We start from the raw sequence: 23560 nt of genomic DNA on the forward strand, positions 1-23560 counted from the left end.
CTGTAAGCCAGATCTAATTTTTCATCTGATTATTGGTGAACATTTGACATGGTATATAACTACATTAAGTATCTAGCAGATATACATATCAAAATGCCATATTAAATACATATGTAACTGTTAATAATAAAAGGAATAAAAGAGTATTAATGTGGAAATTTCATTAAGGAAATGTTAATAGCCCACATTATCTGTATATAGCCTTCCTACTACTTATTAAACTGAAATATTCATTTCTGTTTCATGTGTATATTTTACAATATGGGAAATTTCATGTAAAATGGAATAATTCATTTTGTGATGAAATTTGGAACTGCAGCAGAATTCCTGCTTTATTCTATTTTATTTCAAAAAACTTTTAATCCATGAGTAATGGCAAAATTTAAAACATGGAACTAGGTAAACACATGAAATCACAACTCATTACTGTTACATTTATTTTAAGCTCTTCTACAGTATAACTATAAAACCCCTTTATTATAGAATGCCTTAGTAGTGTCTTCTGTTAATTGAATTTAGTCTAGAAAATTTAGATTTTCATTGATTATTGTTCTTCTTTTCTGTACAAGATTGAAGATAAAGGTCAAATAACTTTAAGAATTATCATTAGGTAAAAATATCTTGTGTGCTCTACATGAAAAATCTTGAGCAATTTCTTCTCAATTAAAAATAATAGTAATATTACCCATGGGATTATAATACAACAGAGACTTTTTGAAAGTAATTGAAATGTGTTAAGAAGAGGACAATATTTTCATGCTAACCTTAGTATCAGGAGTCCACATATTATTAAAATAATTTTTTTCATAGACGATGACCTACATCTTTATTTGCCTAGAAGTTTGACAATTGTTAACAATAGAAAGGTCAGTACAGTGTGGTACGAATCAGGTTTCTTGACACGTTCAGGTTTAAATGGACCAAACTTTCATTCAATTAGCCCCTGGCCTTTGCAGCCAGGAACCTCGTTTTCAGTGTCTTAACTAAAGGACAATGAAGGTACAGAACAAGCTATAAAAAAAAGGAGGCATCTTAAAAGCAAAAGTCTTCTCTGATCATTCTGGTTTTGTTTTCTTTATTGAACACAGACCCGAATGCTTCTGTGCCTCTAAAGGTTTAGAACACAGCCATCAGGCATGTAGAAGAAGCACAAAGGTAGAAAAAAACGGTTCATATTTTAACCATACAATCATTGACCACCAGCACTTCAAGGAGCCTCCACTAGTCCCTTGGGCTCCTCTCCTCTCTCTGAGGGGCAAGGATTCCTGGAAACATCACTGTTCTTATTTCCATGCTTTTCCAGGCAACACAATACCACTGCTTCTCCTTCAGGAGCCAAAAGCAGCAAAGCTACCCTTTCCTTTAGCCATCCTGCCAAGAGCCACTAAGTGCAGTCTACTTCCTTGAACTCTTAGGCTGGGGATGCAAAGAAAATGAATGGAAGAGTTCATCTCTTATCTCTTCAATATTATGCTGTGTCTTCTTAGTTATGGAGTGGGGGTAGATCTTAGGGTGGGGTGGGAATGGTCATACATAAAGAGGGCAGAGTTTTCTGGAATTTTGAAATACCACCAAGGCACTGGTAGTTAAGTGGGCTTAACCAAAATATAAGTGGGGTGACCAAAATTTTAGAATTTCTGTCAATTCACAGGACAAAGATTCATGACTGCCCTTTTCAGTTCCCAAAGCATTTATTGATGGATTGATTGCCAGACTGGTCTATTTAATGGAAAGAGGCACTCTTCTGTTACCAGGGAATTAAGTGAAGAAAGACTGGAACTGTAAGCACTGGTGATGGATTCCAGTTGGTCATGCTTTCTAATCCCTAACTACATAGTTGGATAAGAAAGTGCATCCGTTAGATGTGAAAAAGCATGTGCTGCCTCTCCAGAGTCCAGAAGTGCTTAAAAACTGTGATGTTTATAATCCGGAACAATAAATTACGTGCACAAAAAGTTTATCATAACATAAAATTAAAAAGTGACAATTTCATCACACGGTTACACTGCTGTTTTCCTTTTTTTTTCTTTTTTTTGGGGGGGGGTTGTCCTTTTTGTTTCATTTTTCATTTCCATTTTTATTTTTTTTATGGAGGGTTGGGGGAGGGTAGAGATTTGGTCCACTGAAGATTAATCACCCTCAATGATATATATATTAGAAAAAATATCAGCAGCAAGACTCTCTAGAAATAGATTCTGTTTGATGTAGCTAGTCTGTCTTTTCTGTTTTGCCCTCTTTCACGGCAGCCTCTGAAGTTTTCCGCAGGGGGGCTTTCTCCGAGTTGGCATGTCCTTGGCCAGAATCCGCCGCTCCGCCATTTTTGTGGGTAGTGTGTTTTTCCAAGTAGTTCAGCATTTCACTGAGGACTGTTTGGAAAGTGCTTAGGGCTGCACATATTGCTGGAGTCCCAAAGCCATGAGTGATCAAACTGGAAATGAGAAGTGGTAGGAAAAAAAGAAATGAACAACTTACAGTATGATACAGAACAACCACTTAACCCAGAACGTTCAATTAAACAGGCATTTATTGTGGTCCTAAATAGTGTCAACCATAATGAAAGGCAGAACACAAGTCACTGTATTGCTTTTGACCATAAGAAATTCAGGATGCATCTAGAAGATTTGTCACTGATAGACTTGATATACATTAATGATTAGCAAGTCTAGGTGTTTAATACATGATTTAGCTCTGATTCTCTATCTCATTAAGAAATGAGTGCTTGGGTGGCTCAGTCAGCTAAGCATCTGATTCTTGATTTCATCTCAGGTCATGGTCTCACAATTTGTGACTTCAGGCCCACAACTGGCTCCACGCTGACAGCATGAAGCCTGCTTGGGATTCTCTCTCTGCTCCTTTCCCTCTCTCTCTCTCTCTCTCTCTCTCTCTCTCTCTCTCTCAAAAGTAAATACATAAAGATTTTTTTAAAAAAAGGAAAAAGTTGGGGCACTTGGGTTGCTCAGCCGGTTAAGTGTCCGACTTTGGCTCAGGTCATGATCTCACGGTCCGTGAGTTCGAGCCCCGCGTCGGGCTCTGTGCTGACAGCTCAGAGCCTGGAGCCTGCTTCAGATTCTGTGTCTCCCTCTCTCTCTGACCCTCCCCCATTCATGCTCTGTTTCTCTCTGTCTCAAAAATAAATAAACATTAAAAAAATTTTTTTAAAAAGGAAAAAGTCTTAAGACTTCATTTATTTAGAAGATAAAAATAGTCAGTGCTTAGACAACTATGCACACCAAAATTTGAAATATAAGATATCATCATAGTTCAAACATCTGCATATCTTTGCTATAATATCTTGCATTGCTGAGTGGGAAAACTGACTTCAGGTCCATTTCTCAATGAGATAGCTAGAAAGGAATCCATATGCTTTAAGGTCTATCAGGGAGTCTGGACAATAAATGGAATTGATTGGAGCAGTAGAAGAATTAATCATGGCTGCATCCACAAAAATAACTGAGTGAAGATATCCATTAATGTCTAAATGTTTGGCTCTGATTACAAACTGCCTCTCTTCTCATGCTTTCTTCCCGTTTAGAGCTCTTTGTACCACTGGATGAATTTTATTTTCCTCTATAGTGCCATGTTCTCTTGGTTGTAACTGCCCTCTTTATCTATGGAAGAGTATGCAGAATTTAGTTTCACTAGGTTAAATATTAAAGTTAATAGCCAATATTTGAGTTCTGAATCTATACCAGGCCATGTTCTATGTGCTTCATTCTGTATCACTGTATATAATTCTGGAAACAACACTAAAAATGAGGTATTATTATTTCCATTTTACAGATGAAGTAATGCCCAGAGAAGTTGGGTAATTTGCCTGACAAATCTAACATTCTGTACTGCCTCTGTGCTTATGTTCTTCCCAGGATGTGGGTATGTGTTACTCTTTTGTTTGTTTGTTTGTTTTTGTTTTTGTCGTCGTCGTTTTTTTGTTTTTTGGGTTTTTTTTTTTTTTGAGAAATCACATTCTATCGGCAGTTTTAGCTTAGTTTCTCAAACTTTGAGTTCAAACATCTGCATATCTTTGCTATAGTATCTTGCATTGCTGAGTGGGAAAACTGACTTCAGCTCCATATCTCAATGAGAAAACTGGAAAGGAATCCATATGCTTTAAGATCTATCAGCGAGTCTGATAGATCTTATCAGACTTGTAGTCCTGGAAGATGATCATTCTTCTTACTCACTTGTTCTGTCTAAGATCAAGGTTTTTAAAACTCAAGAACAAAGTGGACAGGCCTATATAAATGTGGAGAAGAGTTGTCACCATGATGAACAGTTTTTAAGCTGGTCTCCTTTCTTGGCAGATGGCCTTTCTTGCTTCTATAATATGCAACTGATCATTAGCAGGATGCGTTGTCACCTTTGTCCTGCACTGAGACCCAAATGTGCCAAGTCTTCACTCGGGCTCTGACTTTAGGCACTTTGTGATCTGGAGGAAGTTTTTTAGCTTTGTAAGATGATAACAGTCTTACTAAAACATCTGCAAGTTTCTTTCCAACCCTAAGCCTCAGTCCACAGGTACTAAAGCTTAGGATGCTCTCCTTTAAACCCAGGATATGGACAGAAGGTTATGGAAATTGGAGCTCAATAGAAGAACCTAAAATTGATTGTAGAATCTTCAACATGAGAAAAGGTATTTCTTGTGTTGTATACCCAGAACTAATATAACATGGTATGTTAATTAGACTTTAATAAAAATAAATAAATAAAACTTAAAGAAAAGTAACTGTTTATAATGTTATCTTTCAACATGGAAAAATATGTTATGTAAATTGTGTTCATTCCTTCATTTAACATTACCTGCACATTAAAAAACACACAGGGCAGACTGCATAGGATGATAATAAGTATAAAAGATGGCTTCTGTTCTAGCAGTTTTCAGTGAGGTTTATAAATCCAAATATTTCAAGTAATGTAATGTTGTATTAGAATAGCACACAAAAAAAGTGTGAAATCACAGGATGATTAAAAGAAATTTCTGGAAACATCATGCTATTCTGTTAGCACCAACCACTCCGGAAAAAATAGGTTTATATTTCATTCATAGTGACATACAAAAAAAGAGAAGAGGAATAATGTAGAATCTACAGAAAAATAAAAGTAAAAACAGAAAGGATAAGGCTGACTTTCAATCCTAGACAGAAAACAAACTAAGGTGATCTGTTAGTCAAATCCCCAAAATCTTTTACAACAGAGATCAATTTTTGCCTTTGGAAAATAATATTTTCAGCCACAGGCTTAATATTAAAGTTATACTTGGCATTTGCATATATTTTCATCAGATTAATCTCAGAGAGCATTTCACAAACAAATATTACTACCTGAGTTAAACAGTTGCCATGGCGGTTTGAAGTAGATAGTCAAAATGTAAAAGTTCTAATTCAAATTCATCGAAAAGTTTCTCCTCCCGAACCAGACAAGTGAAAGAGACAGCTAGCACTGCGCTCAATGTGTCATCTTCATGCCACATTTTCAACATTTTTGCTGAAGGTGGCAGACGATACAAACACCGCATCAGATTTCATATCATATTTGCATTTCTCAGGCCTCCTTCCTCCACCCTTTGTGATCATGTATTCTAGTTCTTTATTTTGAAAGGCTTATCTCAGGCTCTAAGCTTTTCTATCCCCAAACCTGTGATGGCCATTCCTACTTGGGCACCTTTGTTTGCCCTCCTTCTTCTCCTCAGCTGATCCAAAGTCCACCCACCCATCAAAGCTCCTTGGATGATGTTGAAAAACATGTGCCAGTTTCCTGGTCCCATGATTAAGAAATAGAAGGTGTGCTCCTGCCAAAGAGTAGACACTCGCCAAAGTTATGAGAGGACTTAAAAAGAATTTTGAGGAGAAAGGAGTAACATACCCTCCAAAATTGTAACACTAGAGCCTGGCAAGACCATGGGACGACAACAGACAGATGAGGGTAAGATCTCAGTCACCAAAGTAAGGAGGAGGACTGAGAGCTATATGGGTGACCTCAGAGCCCAAGTGATAATCAAAGTACACCAGATCTTTCTTTTTTTTTTAAGCTTATTTATTTTGAGAGAGAGAGAGAGCGCACGCGCACAAGCAGGGGAGGGACAGAGAGAGAGGGAGATAGAATCCCACTCAGTCTCTGCACTGAGCCGGATGTGGGACTCAATCCCAAGACTGTGAGATCATGACCTGAGCTGAAATCCAGAGTTGGATGCTTAACCAGATGAGCCACACAGGCACCCCAAAGTATGCTAGATCTTAATGTAGTGGCAAATAAGATGTTATCTGTATCTCTAAAACTTTGCGGTTTGAGTTCTTACTATAAATCGGTAATCAAAAGTTATAGTCTAATCTTAAAAAAAAAATGAAGAGTTGTCAAGATAAAAATAAACCACAAACGAACAGCAACAATGAAAACAAACAGGGCTGAGATGCGACACTATATTCAACCCGTATTTTTCCTGACATTGCCCACTGTCAGCACAGTGGCTTCTGGTGACCTCCTGAGGCAGCAGCCCCTGGGAAGAGAAGGGGCTGGGTACCTCAGTGTCCAGAATGATTGACTTAACAGAAGGCTAAAGTTCCATGATTTCATTTGGGAGTCTCTGAAGCCCAGAGTAGTAGGATGTAGTTTAAATTTCTGTTCCAAGACCGAGGAAGAGGAACACTGCAGAAAAGGGCCCAAGGTTTGGAGGGAACACAGTGCTATGTTAGCATATGAAAGATTAAATGGTAAGTAAGATACTTTGCTTTCTTTTCAGAGAGTTTAATCTTTAAAACTGGCAATGGTATAAGGAATGGAGTTGAGACTTTTCTTTTTTTTAAGTATAGGAAACTATTTCAGGATAAAGAAAACATGCATGTGTTTTTGAGACACTGGAGTTGTTAGGTAATCTTTGAAAATTCCTGGAAGATTGGAGAGGAAGCATGAAATAGAACAGAGTAACCCGCCTTAATAATCAGAGCAAGGGATGGGGTGCCTTGGTGGCGCAGTCAGTTAGCCTATGACTCTTGATCTCGGCTCAGGTCACGATCTCACGTTCCTGAGTTTGGGCCCTGCATTGGCCATGGCACTGATGGTGTGGAGCCTGCTTGGGATTCTGTCTATCCTTCTCTCTGCCCCTCCCCCACTTGTTCTCTCTCTCTCTCTCTCTCTCTCTCTCTCTGTCTCTCTCAAAATAAATAAACTTAAAAAAATTTTTTTAAGTAATCAAAGAAGGGAAAAAGAGACAGAGTTCAGAAACTCTAGCATATTTAATTACATTTAACTCATCCTTTAACAAGGTTCTTGTAATGGGACATTTTTTAAATCACGTACATTGAGGTTAAATTTATGTAGGGGAATATTTATCCTTTTCGGGTATATGGTCTGTTGAATTTTGATGAACTCATACACTTGTGTAATCACTACAGTTACCCAAAATGTGTTCTCATGTTCCTTTTCAGTTAATATTCCCCTCTTCCCCTCCAGCTCCTGGGAATCAGTGCTTTAATTTCTATCCCTACAGTTTTTCCTTTTTCCCCCAACTGTCATATAAACCAAATAATAAAGTCTATAGTTTTCCCCAACTGTCATATAAACCAAATAATAAAGTCTATATAATAAGTCTAATAAAGTCTAGCTCTTTTCACTTCACATAATAATTCTGAGATTCTTCCATGCTGTGTTTATCAATAGATTATTTTTTTATTGTTGATTAAGTAGTCCACTGAATGGGTTTATCACACTTTGTTCATATGATGGGTTCTTAGAATTCTGAAGTATTAATATTTTAAAAAGGGAAGTGACCACAGAAGTGCTGCATGGGTTCAGTGGCGAGCCCAATAAAGTAACTGTATTTTTTTTAAGATTTTTAAAAATTTTTGAGTAATCTCTACACCCACTGTGGGGCTTGAACTTACAACCCTGAGATTAAGAGTTGCATGCTCCATTGTCTGAGCCAGCCAGATGCTCCAGTAACTGTATTTTTTTTAAAATAAAAGTGTTATGAAAGGACTAACAATGTACTTTACTATAGAATTTTACCAAAGCATCTGACAAAATCTCCCCAAATAAGGAGAGGGGGCAAGTGAGCTAAATGAGGGCAACTTAGATAGACTCACAGCTGGTTGGATAATGATGCCCAAAGTGCAGACTGAGGGCATTTGTCAACCTTGAAGGGTGTTTCCAGTGGAGTTCTGCAAGACTCTCCCATTCATCACACTCTGCTTGCCATGTTAATTGACAATGTGGTTGAAGGCATCATAGATTTAAGTGCTGGCATGAAAATAGGAAAATTCCTATGTTGGATAATGGAACCAAAATTTTAAAATACCTTAATGTGGTAAAAAGTGTAGGTGGTGGGCCAAAACCAATGGTGTGAAATTTAGGTGAGATTAAGGGAAACATACCCACTTGCAGTATACTGACAGAGAGATCTGCACCAAGAGCAATTCTCAGAGAAAGGCTCCCCAAATCAGTAAGTCTAAACTAAAAAAGCAAAGGTCAGAATTTGAGGTTTAGATCACAGCTAGTCAGGCTTACAAGCTATATTTACCTTCATCTATTCCCTCTCTCTCTCTGTCTAACTAGATAGATTCCAGCTCATTGACTTCATTTTCCTATTACTAATTTCACACTGAGGAGCAGGAAGGGTCTGACAACTGACTGTGAGCAATACAATTACCTGCTGAGAAAATCCAGACTGCTATCATTTATGGCACCTGATGTTAGAGAAAATGTAACTTCTATTTAATAGTCATTTTCTTAATTTTATTCATGGTTTTAAAAACTCCTATTCTGCTAGGTCCCCCCAATTAACATTCTCAAGAGCATCTTTCTGCAATATAAACCATCTTTTCAAATTGGCTCAGCTCAGGAAGATAGTAACTATGCTGGATCCAAAAGGTAATGTTCTACTTTGGACTTTCCCCCTGAGCGTTAGGGTATGTTCCCATTTCAGCAATTGGAGGGAGAGCACAGGGTTAGAACCACCCTTTCTAAGGAGGGAGTATGTCTGTGTGTGCATGTGTACCTGTGGACTTATACTGCTTTTTGTCTTTTTATAGGGTGTCATCCTAATCTCTTCTTGACCAATGGGCTTGACCTGAATAAGTTCTACTGATGATAGAATTTAACTTTTTAAGGGAAAATGTACTGCAGCAGTTCAAACTCTGTTCTCTATTAGTAGGGTTAAAAATGAAGAAATTGAGACAGAAATGCAAGAGGTAATAATAACAGATGGGATGGGGTCCCTGGGTGGCTCACTCCGTTAAGGGTCCGACTTTGGCTCAGGTCATGATCTCATGGTACATGAGTTCGAGCCCCGCATGGGACTCTGTGCTGACAGCTCAGAGCCTGGAGCCTGCTTTGCTTTCTGTGCCTTCCCCTCTGCCCCTCCCCTGTTCATGCTGTGTCTCTCCCTATCTCTCTCTCTTTCTCAAAAATGAATAAACATTTTTAAAAAATTAAAAAGAAATAGCAGATGGGAAAGAAGAGATTGCTATTTGAAAGAGAATAAATTAGAATCCTTTCTTCTTTTTCCCTGTGTGATTTTGCTAATAAGATGTTAAGAACAGTCTATCTTTAACTCAGTGTTTATACTTATAAACTACCTGACATTATTGATGAGAACCTATCAGGAAATTTGCATATAATAGAAATTTCACAAACTTCTCTTCACACCTTACGATCTCTGGGTAAGTGCATTTTTTGCTTCTGGCTAAGGCCTTATATGTTTATCTTGAAAGTCTCCAAAGCTTCAATGCTTACTTGGAATATAAATTAACATAGGATTCTCAATAGATAACTACCTGAGGAACAAGAGCTATTTTACTTTTCTAAATCGAAGTAAATATGGTTTATATTCCACTAGCTTTGTTGTAGGCCAGAGAAATGTTACAAAACTTTTCCCATATTGTTCTAGCTGTCCTTCAGAAATACACTATCATTACTTTAATTGATTTGTCTAAACTAATTTAAACAAAACAGCAATTAATAAAAAAATAGCCTAAAGCAAACTCCTATGGAATCTTCCCCCGAATTCTTCCCATCTTGGCAACAGTTGGACCTAGGATTCAGCACATTCTTTCTAAAAAATAAGCAAATACTGAATTAAAATATATTGAAAGGGTGGGGGGCCTGGCATGCTACCCTTGATGTCTAGGTCTTGAGTTCAAGCCCCACATTGAGTGTGGAGCCTACTTAATAGAAAAAAAAAAAGTAAAAAACAAAAAAACAAATAAAATGCATTGAAAAGGAGATGGAAGCCTCATTAGTATTTGCCACTGAAGACTAGGTCACTCAGGTGTGTCTGACAACCATGGATGGATTTTTTTAGCTTTCTTGTGGGACACAAAAAGATGGATATAATAGATACTATTATGCTACACACTGGAAGACAGAGAATCAAGAGAAAATCACCCCCATCATCATTCAGGTAATTAGAGTAAAAGCTAATTTCATTTTGTCAAATTCCAACTTTCTACCTGGAAAATGTTTGACAAGCAAACTTTGCTTTGTAAAGGTTGAAACAGTCTGGATTATTATTCTCATTATTTTGTTATGTTGCATCGTTCCAATAGGTGTTTGCTATCATAGATCTTTGATTTCCCAAATTGCATACAAATGCCACTGTCACCAGCCTCAGTTTTTGTTTTTTGGCCTCTAGAGGCTGCAGGCAGCAAGGTTTAAAGGGAAGACAAGCCTCCTCTTTCCCTCCCGGATTATTCAGCTACTGCAGGTTTAGGTCCAAATGTAGCCTGAGGCTTAGTCCCTACTCCCCACTACAGTTTTAGGTGACAGTCAGCAAAATGCCTTCTTCTACTCCTGAGAACAGTCGTGAGGCAGATGGCTGGGAACCAGCCCCTGGAGAACACCAGCAAAGGATTGTGGGGCTTTTCTGCAAAACCTTATTTCTTTTCAGGGCTGTGAGGGTAAGGCGCTTCATCTCTCTGAGGTAGCACAAACCCTGAATATAGGCCATGGACAGAGACCTCACCCAGAGGAAAGTAGCTGGGGCTTATCCTCCCAAAACTTGATGGCATCTACCCTTTGTAGCCTAACTGGCTGCAGATATAGAGGAAGAGAGAAACTGTCTGATGGAGCTGATTTTCTACATAGATTATATTGTCCCATGGTCCTAAGTGCTTTTAAAATGGAATTTAATTAAGGAGCATAATTAAGGTATATAGTTCTCTGGTGGTGACAAGTTACTGAGATGTACTCATTAGCAAGGCCTTACCAGCACTCACAAGTGCTTCCTTCAGCTGGTGGTATCCCCAGATACAGCTACCAAAGTCCACCCAGGGAGCTTCTTAAAAGATACCAAAGTGCGGGTCTGACTCCAAAGATCCTGATTTAATTATTTTGGTATAGGTCCAAAACATTAGTATTTTTTAAATGGTACCTATTCAATTTAAATGCAACCAGGGAGTTGGGTATGTGCCCCTAGCACCAAGAAGTAACACCTAACTACCATGTCTGCTATCCTTCCCAGAAAAAGAGAATGAAGAACTGAGCATTTCCCCCAAGAACTTCTGTAGAACCTGAGTTTCATGGGATGTGAATAGTTATTCTGAGAAAAAAAGAGTTCCTGTGATCGCGTTTTGGAAACATGGGGCTAAGCATTTCTTCCATTCATAAAGGGTTCTGGGAGCTTTTGATATGCTAATGTGTAACTGGCATACTTCAAGGAGAGTATAATAGGCAGGGTTTCCTGAACCATAAAACACTTGACCATGAGACACTTTCAAGGAGCATCTCGCGAGGCTAATGTTCTACAAAACTCACTTTGGAGAAGTGTATTTATGACATCCCTGAATCTCTGCCAGACTGGGTGATGTGTTGCCCATCTACCATCATAAGGTCTCATTCTTCCTGCTCTTCTCAGCCACTTACTCAGGTCCCAAAGGGGATTGAGTCCTTGTGATTCCATTTTACTTCAATCCAGCTCATTAGCAAAGGAGGCTAAGGATATGATCATTGCATGTGCATTAGGAAAGACCCAAGTCAGTCCCATTCTAGTCAACTCTTTGAAGGTGAAGATATTTTTGACATCTGCACCCTATTTTTGCATGTAAGAATAGAGTTTTTAGGAATAAATTAACCATCTCCTTATACTTCTCCCTATCAGGCAATTTATATTTTCTATTTAGAATAAGGGAATGGAAATGCTAAGCTTAGGGCTCTGTGCTTTCTTAGATGAATTTTATCCAATTGTCAACTTTTTAAAATGAACAATTTTCTGAAACATAAAGAGAAAAAAATGAGATCATATGGGAACACAGAATAGAATAATGATTTAACAGTGAGCAGGAAATGGAGAATAGGGTAAAAGATCATTGGTGTAGAATGAACCTTAGGGATCATCCAACTTAAATGTATTAATTTATAGATGAACATGCAGAGGCCAGACTGGTAAAATGTCACCTCTAAAACCATACTATCAGCTGGAAACAAGACGAGACAGAGTTAGGTCCCTGAAACCCATCCTGAGTGCTTCCCACAATCCTGTTTTGTCTCCCCAGACCCTCCCCAAATCCAGAGCTCAACAAAGATAGAAATTATTGAAATAAAAATGTATCCAACTTCTTTACCAACTATGCACTCCTGAGGCAATAATTCACATGTGTTGTTTTTACAGGGCCATGTTTGCGACTTGCAGTTGCCTCAGGGGGTGCCTGGGTGGCTCAGTTGGTTGAGTGTTGGACTTCAGCTCCCGTCATGATCTTGCAGTTTGTGGGTTCGAGCCTCGCATTGGGCTCTGTGCTGACAGCTGAGAGCCTGGAGCCTGCTTCAGATTCTGTGTCCCCCTCCCCTGCTCATGCTCTGTCACTCTCTCAAGAATAAATAAACATTAAAAAAGTTTTTTGAAATAAAAAGGAAACAATTTCTTCTGGTTTCTATTGTTTGAATTACTAGTTTCCTATGTGCTGACCCTAAAAATCCATTAAATTGCCATCAAGTGACCTTCAAGGGATGCTTTTTTTGTATATCTCCTGCGGCATTTGCTTTGGTGCCATGCAGCTTGTGAAGTATGATAAATATTGGCAACTGATTTAACTCTTAAATTTCTTGCCCAATGTTAAGTTAATCTAAGTAATTTAATGTAGGTTCCTACAAGAAGTTCATCATGGTTCCACCTGTTTGCTAAGGAAGTGAAATTGTTTACTTTTTACTCTACATTTTATTTTTACTCTACATTTTTACTAGGAAATTTTTTACTTCAAAGGAGACTATTTTTACTCTTATGTAAATAGAAACTGTCCTTATTTAACTAGTGAATAAAAGGTGACCACCTACAGTTATGTGTTGCTTTCTTTGCACATGGGAATTGTCCTCAGTTTCTTGAAGTTTAAGCTAAAGTTTTAAAGTTTAATTTCAACCTTACATAAAGGAGCTTAAGTTTGGGAAATATAGGACTTTTATTCTTCACAATTTGGGCCCATTATTTTGAATATTCTTAATTTTTTTAGTTTTTTTAAATGTTTATTCATTTTTGAGAGAGACAGAGTGAGTGCAAGCAGGGGAAGGACAGAGAGAGAGGGAGACACAGAATCTGAAGCAGGCTCCAGGCTGAATACTAAATCAGCACAGAGCCCAAAGTGGGGCTTGAACCCATGAACCATAAGATCATGACCGGAGCTGAAGGCAGGGGCTTAACTGATTTAGCCACCCATGCATCCTTCATTATTTTGAATATTCTTAAATAAAATGGTCTTGAAAGACCCCTTGAACTGGCAGAACATCCTGAAGAAGGCTTAATAATTTAACTTCTTAAATGCCAATCCTAGTTGTATAATTTCATGGCGTTTTCTCTTTTGAAATTAGACATTTAATTGAAATGCCTTCATTTCTCTTGTGACATGCAAGAATGCTTTCACAAGATTAATAAAATCATCCACTGCTGATTACCTTCCCTAACACTTTTCCATCCCCCCCCCCACCCCGCCACCTACAAAATGAGAAAAATAAAAACAAGAAACAAAACATACACACTTTGGGAGTTTCGGTTTCTGGAGAAAACCAAACATGTCATGTTTAAGTAGAGACACACATCCTCTCTTGAGGGTGTTGCAGAGAAGGTAGTCGAGCTGACTGGAATTCATGTCATATGTGGAATACTAAAGCAAAGGGGGATGAACAGCCCAGAAAGAGAAAACTCAGACACCAGAGCTGTCTTTAGAAATTGGGAGAGAAACAGAACTAAACTGACTCTGGAAGGCCCCCAAGGAGTGGGATGTTAGGGAGACAGACATTGCCTCCATGGAAGGAAGGCATTTCAAATAGAGTTGGTGGAGATAGAAGGGATGTCTAGGTAATAAAAGAGCAGTCTATCATTGAAAGTTTTTAAGCCCGGAATGGGTGACAACCTGACAAGGATGTTGGAGACAAGATCCAAATGTTGAGGGAGAGTGGGAAATGTAAGGGGCCTTCCAACATTGAGAATCAATGAAGAAAATGTAATCACAAGCAAAATACAGTTATCTGGGACTGCCTATACATTTCTTATTTCCAGGAACTATGGGAGTAGTAGAAAGGTCTATTTCTGAGAAGGTGTGATGTCAATACACTTTTTGACTCAAACAGAAGAATTAAGCACATTGATAATTTCATTTCCCCAGCCCATGGTTCAATTAAAACACCATGGCCTTGGGAATAAGCCAGTGGAGAATACATCCAAGACCTAATAGAGATATTATCATAATCTACATTGATTAACATATTTATTGGGTACATGCTATGTGCTAAATACTATGGATAGATAGATGAAAGCCTTTCCTAATCACCCCAGGTAATTACCTCTACTGTGCTTAATCCTTCATTACAAAATTTCTCATATATTGCAAGTCTTTGTAAGTAATTTTCCTCCACATTACAAGTTCCCAAGGAATGGGACAATCCTTTAGTTCCAATCTTTGTACCACTGGCCATTACCACAGTAAAATACAAGAAACAATAAAATTTCAGGCAAGGTGGGAAAGAAAATTTCTTCATTTTTCTAATAGGCTTCTCTTTCAGAACTGAGCTTTAAAGATAGTCTAACTTCCTTCCCTTATTTACGTTGTTAGACACACTTTTACTGGACCTTAGATTCAAGGCAATTATGAGAATGTAAGAGACAAAGAAGGGAAAAGTTGTTAAGATTTCCTAAGATCGCAAAGAGGGGAATTCCTAACATTTCAGAAAATTAGGCATCTAGGTTTCTGTCTGAGCTGAGTGTGTTCTGTCCAGAGGCCCAATGCCACCTTGGTCTAATTGCCACCACTCTTCCTGGGAATTGTATTTGCAGGGTCTTCTGCAGATTTCAATCAATTCTCGTCCCCCTTCCAGTAGGTATTATGGTGTCTGCTGTCTTCTCCACACTTTTGATGGTATTCAGTAAACTATAAATAATGAATAAACCTGCCTCCTGTCATTTTGATGGAAACAAGCAGCTTTCCAGGGTATGAATTTGGAGAAGGTCACTGCTATACAGTTACCCAGATCACACTAATATGTCAACTACCACAGAAAACTGGAAGTAGTTATCTGTGCTTTATAAGGTCAGATCATTCCTAGTTTTACCTGGACACATTCAATGTGCTGAAAGTAAGCCACAGTTCTCAAGGTACCAAATCAGCCACTCTGTAAGGTGTAATTCAAGTGGTCTGCATTGGGAACAGTATTTTGACCAAGTAAAATAGCACAAGTTGATGTTACTAATGACAGCATTCTCTATGCCTATTCAACCATGCTGTATCCTTACTTGTTTTCCACCCAGAACTCAGCAAAAATAGTAGAAAATCAGACTACTAATGGACTGTTTTCAAAGTTGTGTTATGCTTCCTTTCTAATTCATTTTTCTCTTGAGCTTATACTACTATCAAAATTAGAGTTACTGCTGTCAGTTGGAAATTATGAAGGAGACACATTCTATGCTGACATATTTTTACCCAGAGTATTAGAAGAAGAATAAATGTAGAATCCTTTTAACACGTTAGTATACAAGATAGAGCTTTATACAATTCTCAGTGTCATTTTAAAAATGAATTAGAATTGTTTCTCTTCCAAAGTTAAAAAAAAAAGTTAATAGTCTAGAAACATCCTAGGGCTCTGTTTCTTAAAGATGTCTAACTATCAGAAACAACTTCAGAGCTTTGCAAACAACCCAGATGCCCAAGTTCAATGCTAAACTTGACCTATTAAATTAGATCTTTTAAAATGTGTTTGTGTCCTTGAGATTTTTAAAAAGCTCCAAGAAAGATTTAAGGGCTTACTTAAAAAGCATGAAGTCTTTTTCAAGGTTAGGCAGCAAGCTGACCTTTACTGTCCTATTAAGCTATTCTATTGAGGTTTCTTTTAATAAATGCATAATAAAAAAATACATACATTTAAATTTGCTCTACATTGGGAGACTTCAACTTGGGTTTTAATTGGAAATGTCAACCACGTATCTTTTATTTAAAAGGACATAGTTTAAGACATGCAAAAAAATGGCCACTTATGTTATACCATGTATAAAAATTAACTCAAAATGGATCAAAGACCTAACTAAACTTAAGACCTACAACTATAAAACTCTTAGAAGAAAACATATGGGGGAAGCTTCATGACTTCGGATTTGGCAAGGATTTCCTGGATATGACAGCAAAAGCACATGCAACAAAAGTAAAAACAGGCAAGTTGAACAACACAAAAATTTCTGTGTATTGAAGGACATAATCAGCACAATAAAAAAAGACAACCAACAGAATGAAAGAAAATATTTGCAAATCATATGTCTAAAAGGTGCTAACATTCAAAATATATAAAGCACTTCTACAACTCAACAACACAAAAGCAAATAACCAGAAAAATGGGCAAAAAAACTTGAATAGGCATGTCTCCAGAAATGACACATAAATGGTCAACAAGCTTATGCAAAGATGCTTCACATCATTCATCACTGGAAAAATACAAGTCAAAACCAAAATGAGATATCACCTCATACCCATGAGGATAGCCGCTATCAAAAACAAAAACAAAAATAGTAAATAATAAGTATTGGCATGGATGTCGGGGAATTAGAACCCTTGTACACTGTTGGTGAGAATGTACAATGGTGCAGTCACTGTGAGAAAGAATTAACATATTTATTGGACATACTCTGTGTGCTAAGTACTGTGGATTGAAAGATGAAAGCATTTCCTAATTACCCCAGGTCATTACCTGTGCCCTGCTTAATCCTGTATGATAAAGTCTCTCTCATATATTATAAGTCTATGGCAGTTTCTCAAAAAATAAAAAAAATTAAAAATTACTATATCATATAGTAATTCTACTTCTGGGTTTATATCCCAAAGAATCGAAAGCAAGATCTCAAAGGGATAGTGGCATACCCATATTCATAGCAGTATAATTCACAACAGGCAAGAGGTAGAAGCAACCCAAGTATCCATTAATGAATGAATAGATAAGCAAAGTGTGGCATATACATACAATGGAGTATTATTCAGCCTCAAAAGGAAGGATATTTAACACACGGTACAACACAGATGAACCTTGAAAACATTATACTAAGTGAAATAAGCTAGTCACAAACAGACATACTGTATGATTCCACTTACATGAGGCATCTAGAATGACCAAAATCACAGAGACAGAAAGTAGAATGGTAGTTGCCAGGGACTAGCGGGAGAGGGAAATGGGGAGTTGTTTAATGGTTATAGAGTTTCAGATTTGCAAAATGAAAAAGTCCTGGAGATTTGTTGCACAACAATGTGCATATATTTAACATTGCTAAACCATACATTTAGAAATGGTTAAGATGGTAAATCTTACATTGCTTTTTTAAAAATATTTTTTACTGTTTATTTATTTTTGAGAGAGAGAGAGAGAGAGAGAGAGAGAGAGAGAGAGAGCATGAGTGGGAGAGGGTCAGAGAGAGAGAGGGAGACAGAATCTGAAGCAGGCTCCAGGCTCTGAGCTGTCAGCGCAGAGCCTGATGCAGAGCTTGAACTCACAAACTGGGACATCACGACCTGAGCTGAAGCCAGACGCTTAACTGACTAAGCCACCCAGGTACCCCTATAATTATATGCTTTTTATCACAATAAAAAATATACAATTTAGGAAGTTTGCTATAAAGCGGATTTTAGTTAAGTGATTTCTATCATCCTTCTACCTTCCATTATGAAATCAGAAGATGTCATTAAAATAAGTAATCTGGAATGTAGTAAAGCAAAGTAAATGAAAAATCTAACAAATATTAGAAAGGCATAATAAATAGGAAATCACAGGAGCACCTGGGTAGCTCACCTGGCTAAGTGTCTTGACTCTTGATTTCGGCTTAGATCATGACCTCACTGTTCATGAGATGGATCGCTATTAGCATAGAGCCTCCTTGAGATTCTCTCTCTCTCTCTCTCTCTCTCTCTCTCTTTCTCTCTCTCCCAATAAATACATAAATAGGAAATCACAACTTTATGATAACAAAATACTCAATATATAAATAATAATACCAAAATTTTAGGGGCGCCTGGGTGGCTCAGTCGGTTAAGCGTCCGACTTCAGCTCAGGTCATGATCTCGCGGTCCGCGAGTTCGAGCCCTGCGTCGGGCTCTGGGCTGATGGCTCAGAGCCTGGAGCCTGCTTCCGATTCTGTATTTCCCTCTCTCTCTGCCCCTCCCCCGTTCATGCTGTGTCTCTCTCTGTCTCAAAAATAAATAAATGTTAAAAAAAAATTAAAAAAAATTTTATATATGATACCATGTGGTATTAAATTGTTTTAAGGTATGGTTGTGTGTTTCAAATTGTTGTGATTGAGAATCTGCAGCCATACATAATCTTAAGAGTTTTGCATTCAAAATATAATGCCTTTTTTGTTGAGGATGGGGAGAGCCATTTTCAATATATTTATCCCTTCTCTGGCCAACACCAGACTAGCTTGTTACCATATTCTGCATGAGGAAAGATAAGCAAGAGCATATAAAGCCCACATAGGAAACACTCAGCTCAAGTTTAGAAGTGAAAGTTTTCTCTAAGGAGTTCTGTGGCATTAAGTTGGCAACTAACTAAAGTGTCAACAAATTAGCAGATTGTGCCTATGCTGAGCAAACAAATGGTTTGCCCATTTATTTCACACTGTCGCTAATATTCAATTTACACATTGATGCTGTATTTTGTTTTGAGCCTGAAAAAGGACAGCTCACTGTCTGATGAAGGCTGTGGCACCTGTAACTGGAAATAACCTGGTAGCTATCATATAAAATCTGAGTTCTCCAAGTTTTAACAGTATGTTCTTCCTTATAGTATATTGGTAACTTAACAAACCTCCTTAAATTGAGAATTGAATTTGTATAAAAATTTTTATTAAGCTCTGAATTGAACTTGTATAAAAATTATACAAATACAAATAAGGTATATTTGTATTTGTATTTTATACAAATAAAATATATAAAGTATATAAAATTTGTATTTTATACAAATAAAAATATGACAAATATTGGGGCACCTGGGTGACTCAGTTGGTTAAGTGTTCGACTTTTGATTTCGGCTCAGGTAACCATCTCAGGGTTTGTTGGCTCGAGCCCTGCATCAGGCTCCACACCGACAGTGTGGAGACTGCTTGGGATTCTCTCTCCCCCCACCCCTCTCTCTGCCCCTTCCCCTCTCTCACTCTCTCTCTAAAAATAAATAAACTTAAAAAAAATGAAAAAAATATATCTGTATGGATAGGACAGTGAAGCAAACCATACCTTTTAAGTCTGGATCAGTGGTAAACAGTACATTATTTACTAAATGCTTATTTATATTCATTATCTTATTTTATCTTATTTTATTTTATTGTTTTTTTTTTAAAGTAAGCTCTATGCCCAACGTGGGGCTTGAACTCATGACCCCAAAATCAAGAGTTGCATGCTCTACCAAGCCTGGTGCCTGTGTCTATAATCATTATCTCACTTTAGCTCACTACCACCATATAATACATGGTTCTTATTCCATTTAAAGCTAGGGAAATCAAGGCTTGGAAAGAATGCATGTTACCTCAAAACAACCCAGCTCACATGTATCAGGGTCCAGATTTGAAGATGGTTCTACTCCAAAGCCTTTTTCTCTTAACTTCTGGGCATTGCCATTTCTACCAGTTTTATTACACTCACTTTCACTAATCCAACTAAGTGGTAGGAAAAAAGTCCTGTGAGATATATGTTTGGTACATCTGGTGCATTGTTAGAAGATAAACCCTAAGTTTATTCTTCAAAGATGTATCTATTACATCTTGAGGAGCCTTGTGGCATTATACAAAATAAAATATTCTATTTAAAAGCCTCTGATGTTGCAGATAAAATTCCAACTCATTTAAATACCCATTATTTTATATAATGGAGTATCTTCCTCAACAGCATTATAATCAGTGAGAGGTACTGAAAACATTTTAAAATTTAATGTGTAATGTCTTTGCTTAGCATTGTTTTTTAAACTAAATGATAATTATTAAAAGAGGATAACATATTTTTTACACTGATGAGAAATATCATGAAAGACATTAGAATTTTAGAGTCTTAAAACCGGAAATTACCTGAGTAGTTAATATATTCCTTTCCACATTGCATCTAGGGCATAAATTATCTAGAAAAAAAAATTCTACTATCTTCCAAAGAAACTCAGAAAATAAAATTTGAATATGCTTTCAGTAACACATTCCAGAAGGTTTAAAATACACTTGTGTGGTCTAATTTAAGAACCATTTGCAATTTCTAATTGGGCAGAAATTAACACACGCCTGTAAAATCAGTGTATGATATCCCATTAATTTGTGTCATATCATCTGTCCATTCAACAATGTGCCTCACCAAGATAAAGTACTATTTAAATGATTTCAGAATCCTCATTCAAAAGTACCATTATTTGAAATAATAGTGTTCACTTTCAAAGTCACAATTTCCTGAAGATCGCACAGACACTAGATTTTCTGATCTAAAATGCTTCATGCACTAGTTATTTTTATAATTTGACCTTAGATGTTTGCAATTTCAAAAGATTCAGTCAGTCACTATATGAATATATAAGTGATATCTCTAAACGGAACTGTGACATGAATATAAAAATGCCTGGGCTAATAAGGATGGTTTAACAATTTAAAAAGAGTCTGAGGAAATTGGAAAACCAGTCTTACCTGAAATGTGTTAAGTGTCTCTGGATGTCAAGGTCTAGGATTGGAGTGGGTCTGGAGGATCCCAGTGGTGATCTATCTTGGCTCAAGAGGTCTTGGAATTCTTTACAAATTTGTCTAGAATAAAAGATTCAACACTGAAGTTGAACTCAACATGAGGCTTTAATTTCATCCCGTGATATTTTACCAAAGGCTTGTTTTCTCATTTAAAAGAGGAGTAAACTTTCATAAAGCAACCTCCAAAGTTCCATCTATAACACACAGGTAAGGTTCACAATAGCAACTTTGTTTTCAAGCACTACAGGATGATTGTAAAATTTTTGACGTGACTCACAGCCCACGAGCACTGACAAAACCAGTGTTCATTTTTAAGGTGAATATTCATACATTAACCTCAGCATAAGGAAAAATCTATATGAAAGGATCACACTTAATCATTGCTTTTTATAAAATTAAAATATGATTTTTGGAAGGGATATCACATTTATAAATAAGTTTAAATCAAGTTATATAGACTTCTTTCAGAGCCATGATTCAAGTGGACTTTGGAAAATCCTGTTTCCCAGCATTTCATTATAATTCAGACTCCTGTGAACCGAATTTATATTTTAATATTTAAAGTATATATTTATTTGCCACAATTCAGCCCACTAGCCTCAAAAAAAAAATGATTGCTATGTCCCATGTAAGATGGTTCCTTGCAAAAGGTACCCTTAATAGCATTTTCCTGCTACTTTTCTTAACATTAAACAATCGTGATTTCTGGTCACTGGTTTCACTTCTAATTACCACATTCCTGAGTATGTTGACTAACAGTAAAGCTTTTGTGAAACGTAATAGAAATGCTGTATTTCTAAAGAAGCAAAACATATGAAGAAAACAGTTCTTTTTTAAACAAACAACAAAACACTAGATTAATACAGTAGCTGAAGAATGAAGTAAAGGACAGCCAAGGAACTGTTCAAAAGAACACATCTAAAGTGATGCTACTCCATATTCAAGAGATAATGAGATAGCGATTAGTCCTTTTCTTCTGGGTTTACAATGGGTAGTCATAAAATCTAACCATTGGCCATGACTATAATTATCAATGTAGCCAAAGACAAGTACAAAAGAGTCCAATTATTCCAAGTGAATGTCCCTCCATGGACCCAGCCACTAATTCCTCTCCAAAGCATTTGTGTCATTAACAAATAACTACCAAAAAGTGACAAAATGTCTTGTGGCACAAATAATTTATCACTGAGTTAAAACCAGTGGAGTTTTATTATTAGGTGCCTAAAATTTCTTCTGAAGATCATTTGTGATTTTTTTTATGAACAATAATCCTCAGGTTTATTGCCAGCATTATTTTCATATTGTGTTATTTCATAGAATTTGCCTTTCATTCTGATTACAGCTGAAAGTAAAAGGGGCCATAAGGAGACGAAAAACAAACAAAAAAACAGAGATAGCCCTTACCTGCTCCAAATCAAACAGGATTCTCCATATCCTCCAGCTAATGTTTTAGTTGAATCTCTGAGATGTAGCATCTAAATGCACGCTTTGAACAACTGCATGTATATACTTTCATTGAGGATACTTGATCTGAACTTCTCCCTTTTTCTGTTCTGAGTTAGACTTAGCTGATTGACTGCCAACTGTACTGCTTATGTTTTAATAGATGAATAGCAGTATTAGACTATTTTATGTTGATCGGTGGCATCAAAAAATGCCATTTGGTGGGGCATCATTATCTGTTATGCTTTGTGTTAGCTTTATTTTTAGGAAATTTCTAACTAAAATTTTAAATACAGACTCATGCTATCATTTCTCAGACTGGCAATAGAAATTACTATGTGGTAGATGATCAGTGTGATCCATTATTACAAAAAAAAATACTGGAGTTGTTTAAAGACAAGTATTTAATTTTATATCAGATTAAAATATATTTAAAAACTAAAATAAAAGTTGAAACATTGCTTTAGTTCTTATGGTTAGGATTTAGGAATTATTTGGATAATTGAATAAATCAATTTATAAGTTGGTAAGTAAACTTCCTTACCATATAAACATTATAGCAAGTTACAATAAACCAAAAGTCGATGAAGAAATGAGGAAGAGGCAAAGGGTGGAAAAATTTAACTCATGCTGAGCAATTCAGCTACACCACACAGGAAGCTGTATCTGGAGAAGTTCCAGAATTCTCAACCTCTGGTATTTGATTCTGCTGCTTAACTCACTGACTTAGCCTCTCGACTTAAAAACAGATGACAATTTTGTAGACTCCCCTTAGGCAATTATGATCATCATCTCATTATGACAGTTATGGGGCTATTATTTTTATGACTAGTTTCATCCTTATTTAAAATTTTATTTATAAAGCTACAATAAGAAATACTTCTCAAAACAAAATGTCACATTATGAATTATGTAACACGATCTTTGGTGAATCATAAATTCTAACTTTATCACTTACGTCATTGTCCTTAA

The 23560-nt window shown here is 36.8% G+C and overlaps 1 protein-coding gene across 1 annotated transcript in view; it reads right to left on the bottom strand.

Moving 5' to 3' along the window:
- Window positions 1-558: 558 nt before the first annotated feature.
- The window catches only part of TFAP2D (transcription factor AP-2 delta), a 58042-nt gene continuing 35040 nt past the window's right edge, over window positions 559-23560 (bottom strand). The window contains exons 6-7 of the mRNA XM_027057587.2: window positions 21092-21205; window positions 559-2428 (exon numbers count right to left, since the gene is read on the bottom strand). Of these exons, the coding sequence (XP_026913388.2) occupies window positions 2209-2428; window positions 21092-21205 (334 nt within the window). The 3' untranslated portion in view covers window positions 559-2208. The remainder of the gene's footprint in view (window positions 2429-21091; window positions 21206-23560) is intronic.

Source organism: Acinonyx jubatus, chromosome B2 (genome assembly GCF_027475565.1).
Source record: "Acinonyx jubatus isolate Ajub_Pintada_27869175 chromosome B2, VMU_Ajub_asm_v1.0, whole genome shotgun sequence".
Classification (NCBI taxonomy): domain Eukaryota; kingdom Metazoa; phylum Chordata; class Mammalia; order Carnivora; family Felidae; genus Acinonyx; species Acinonyx jubatus.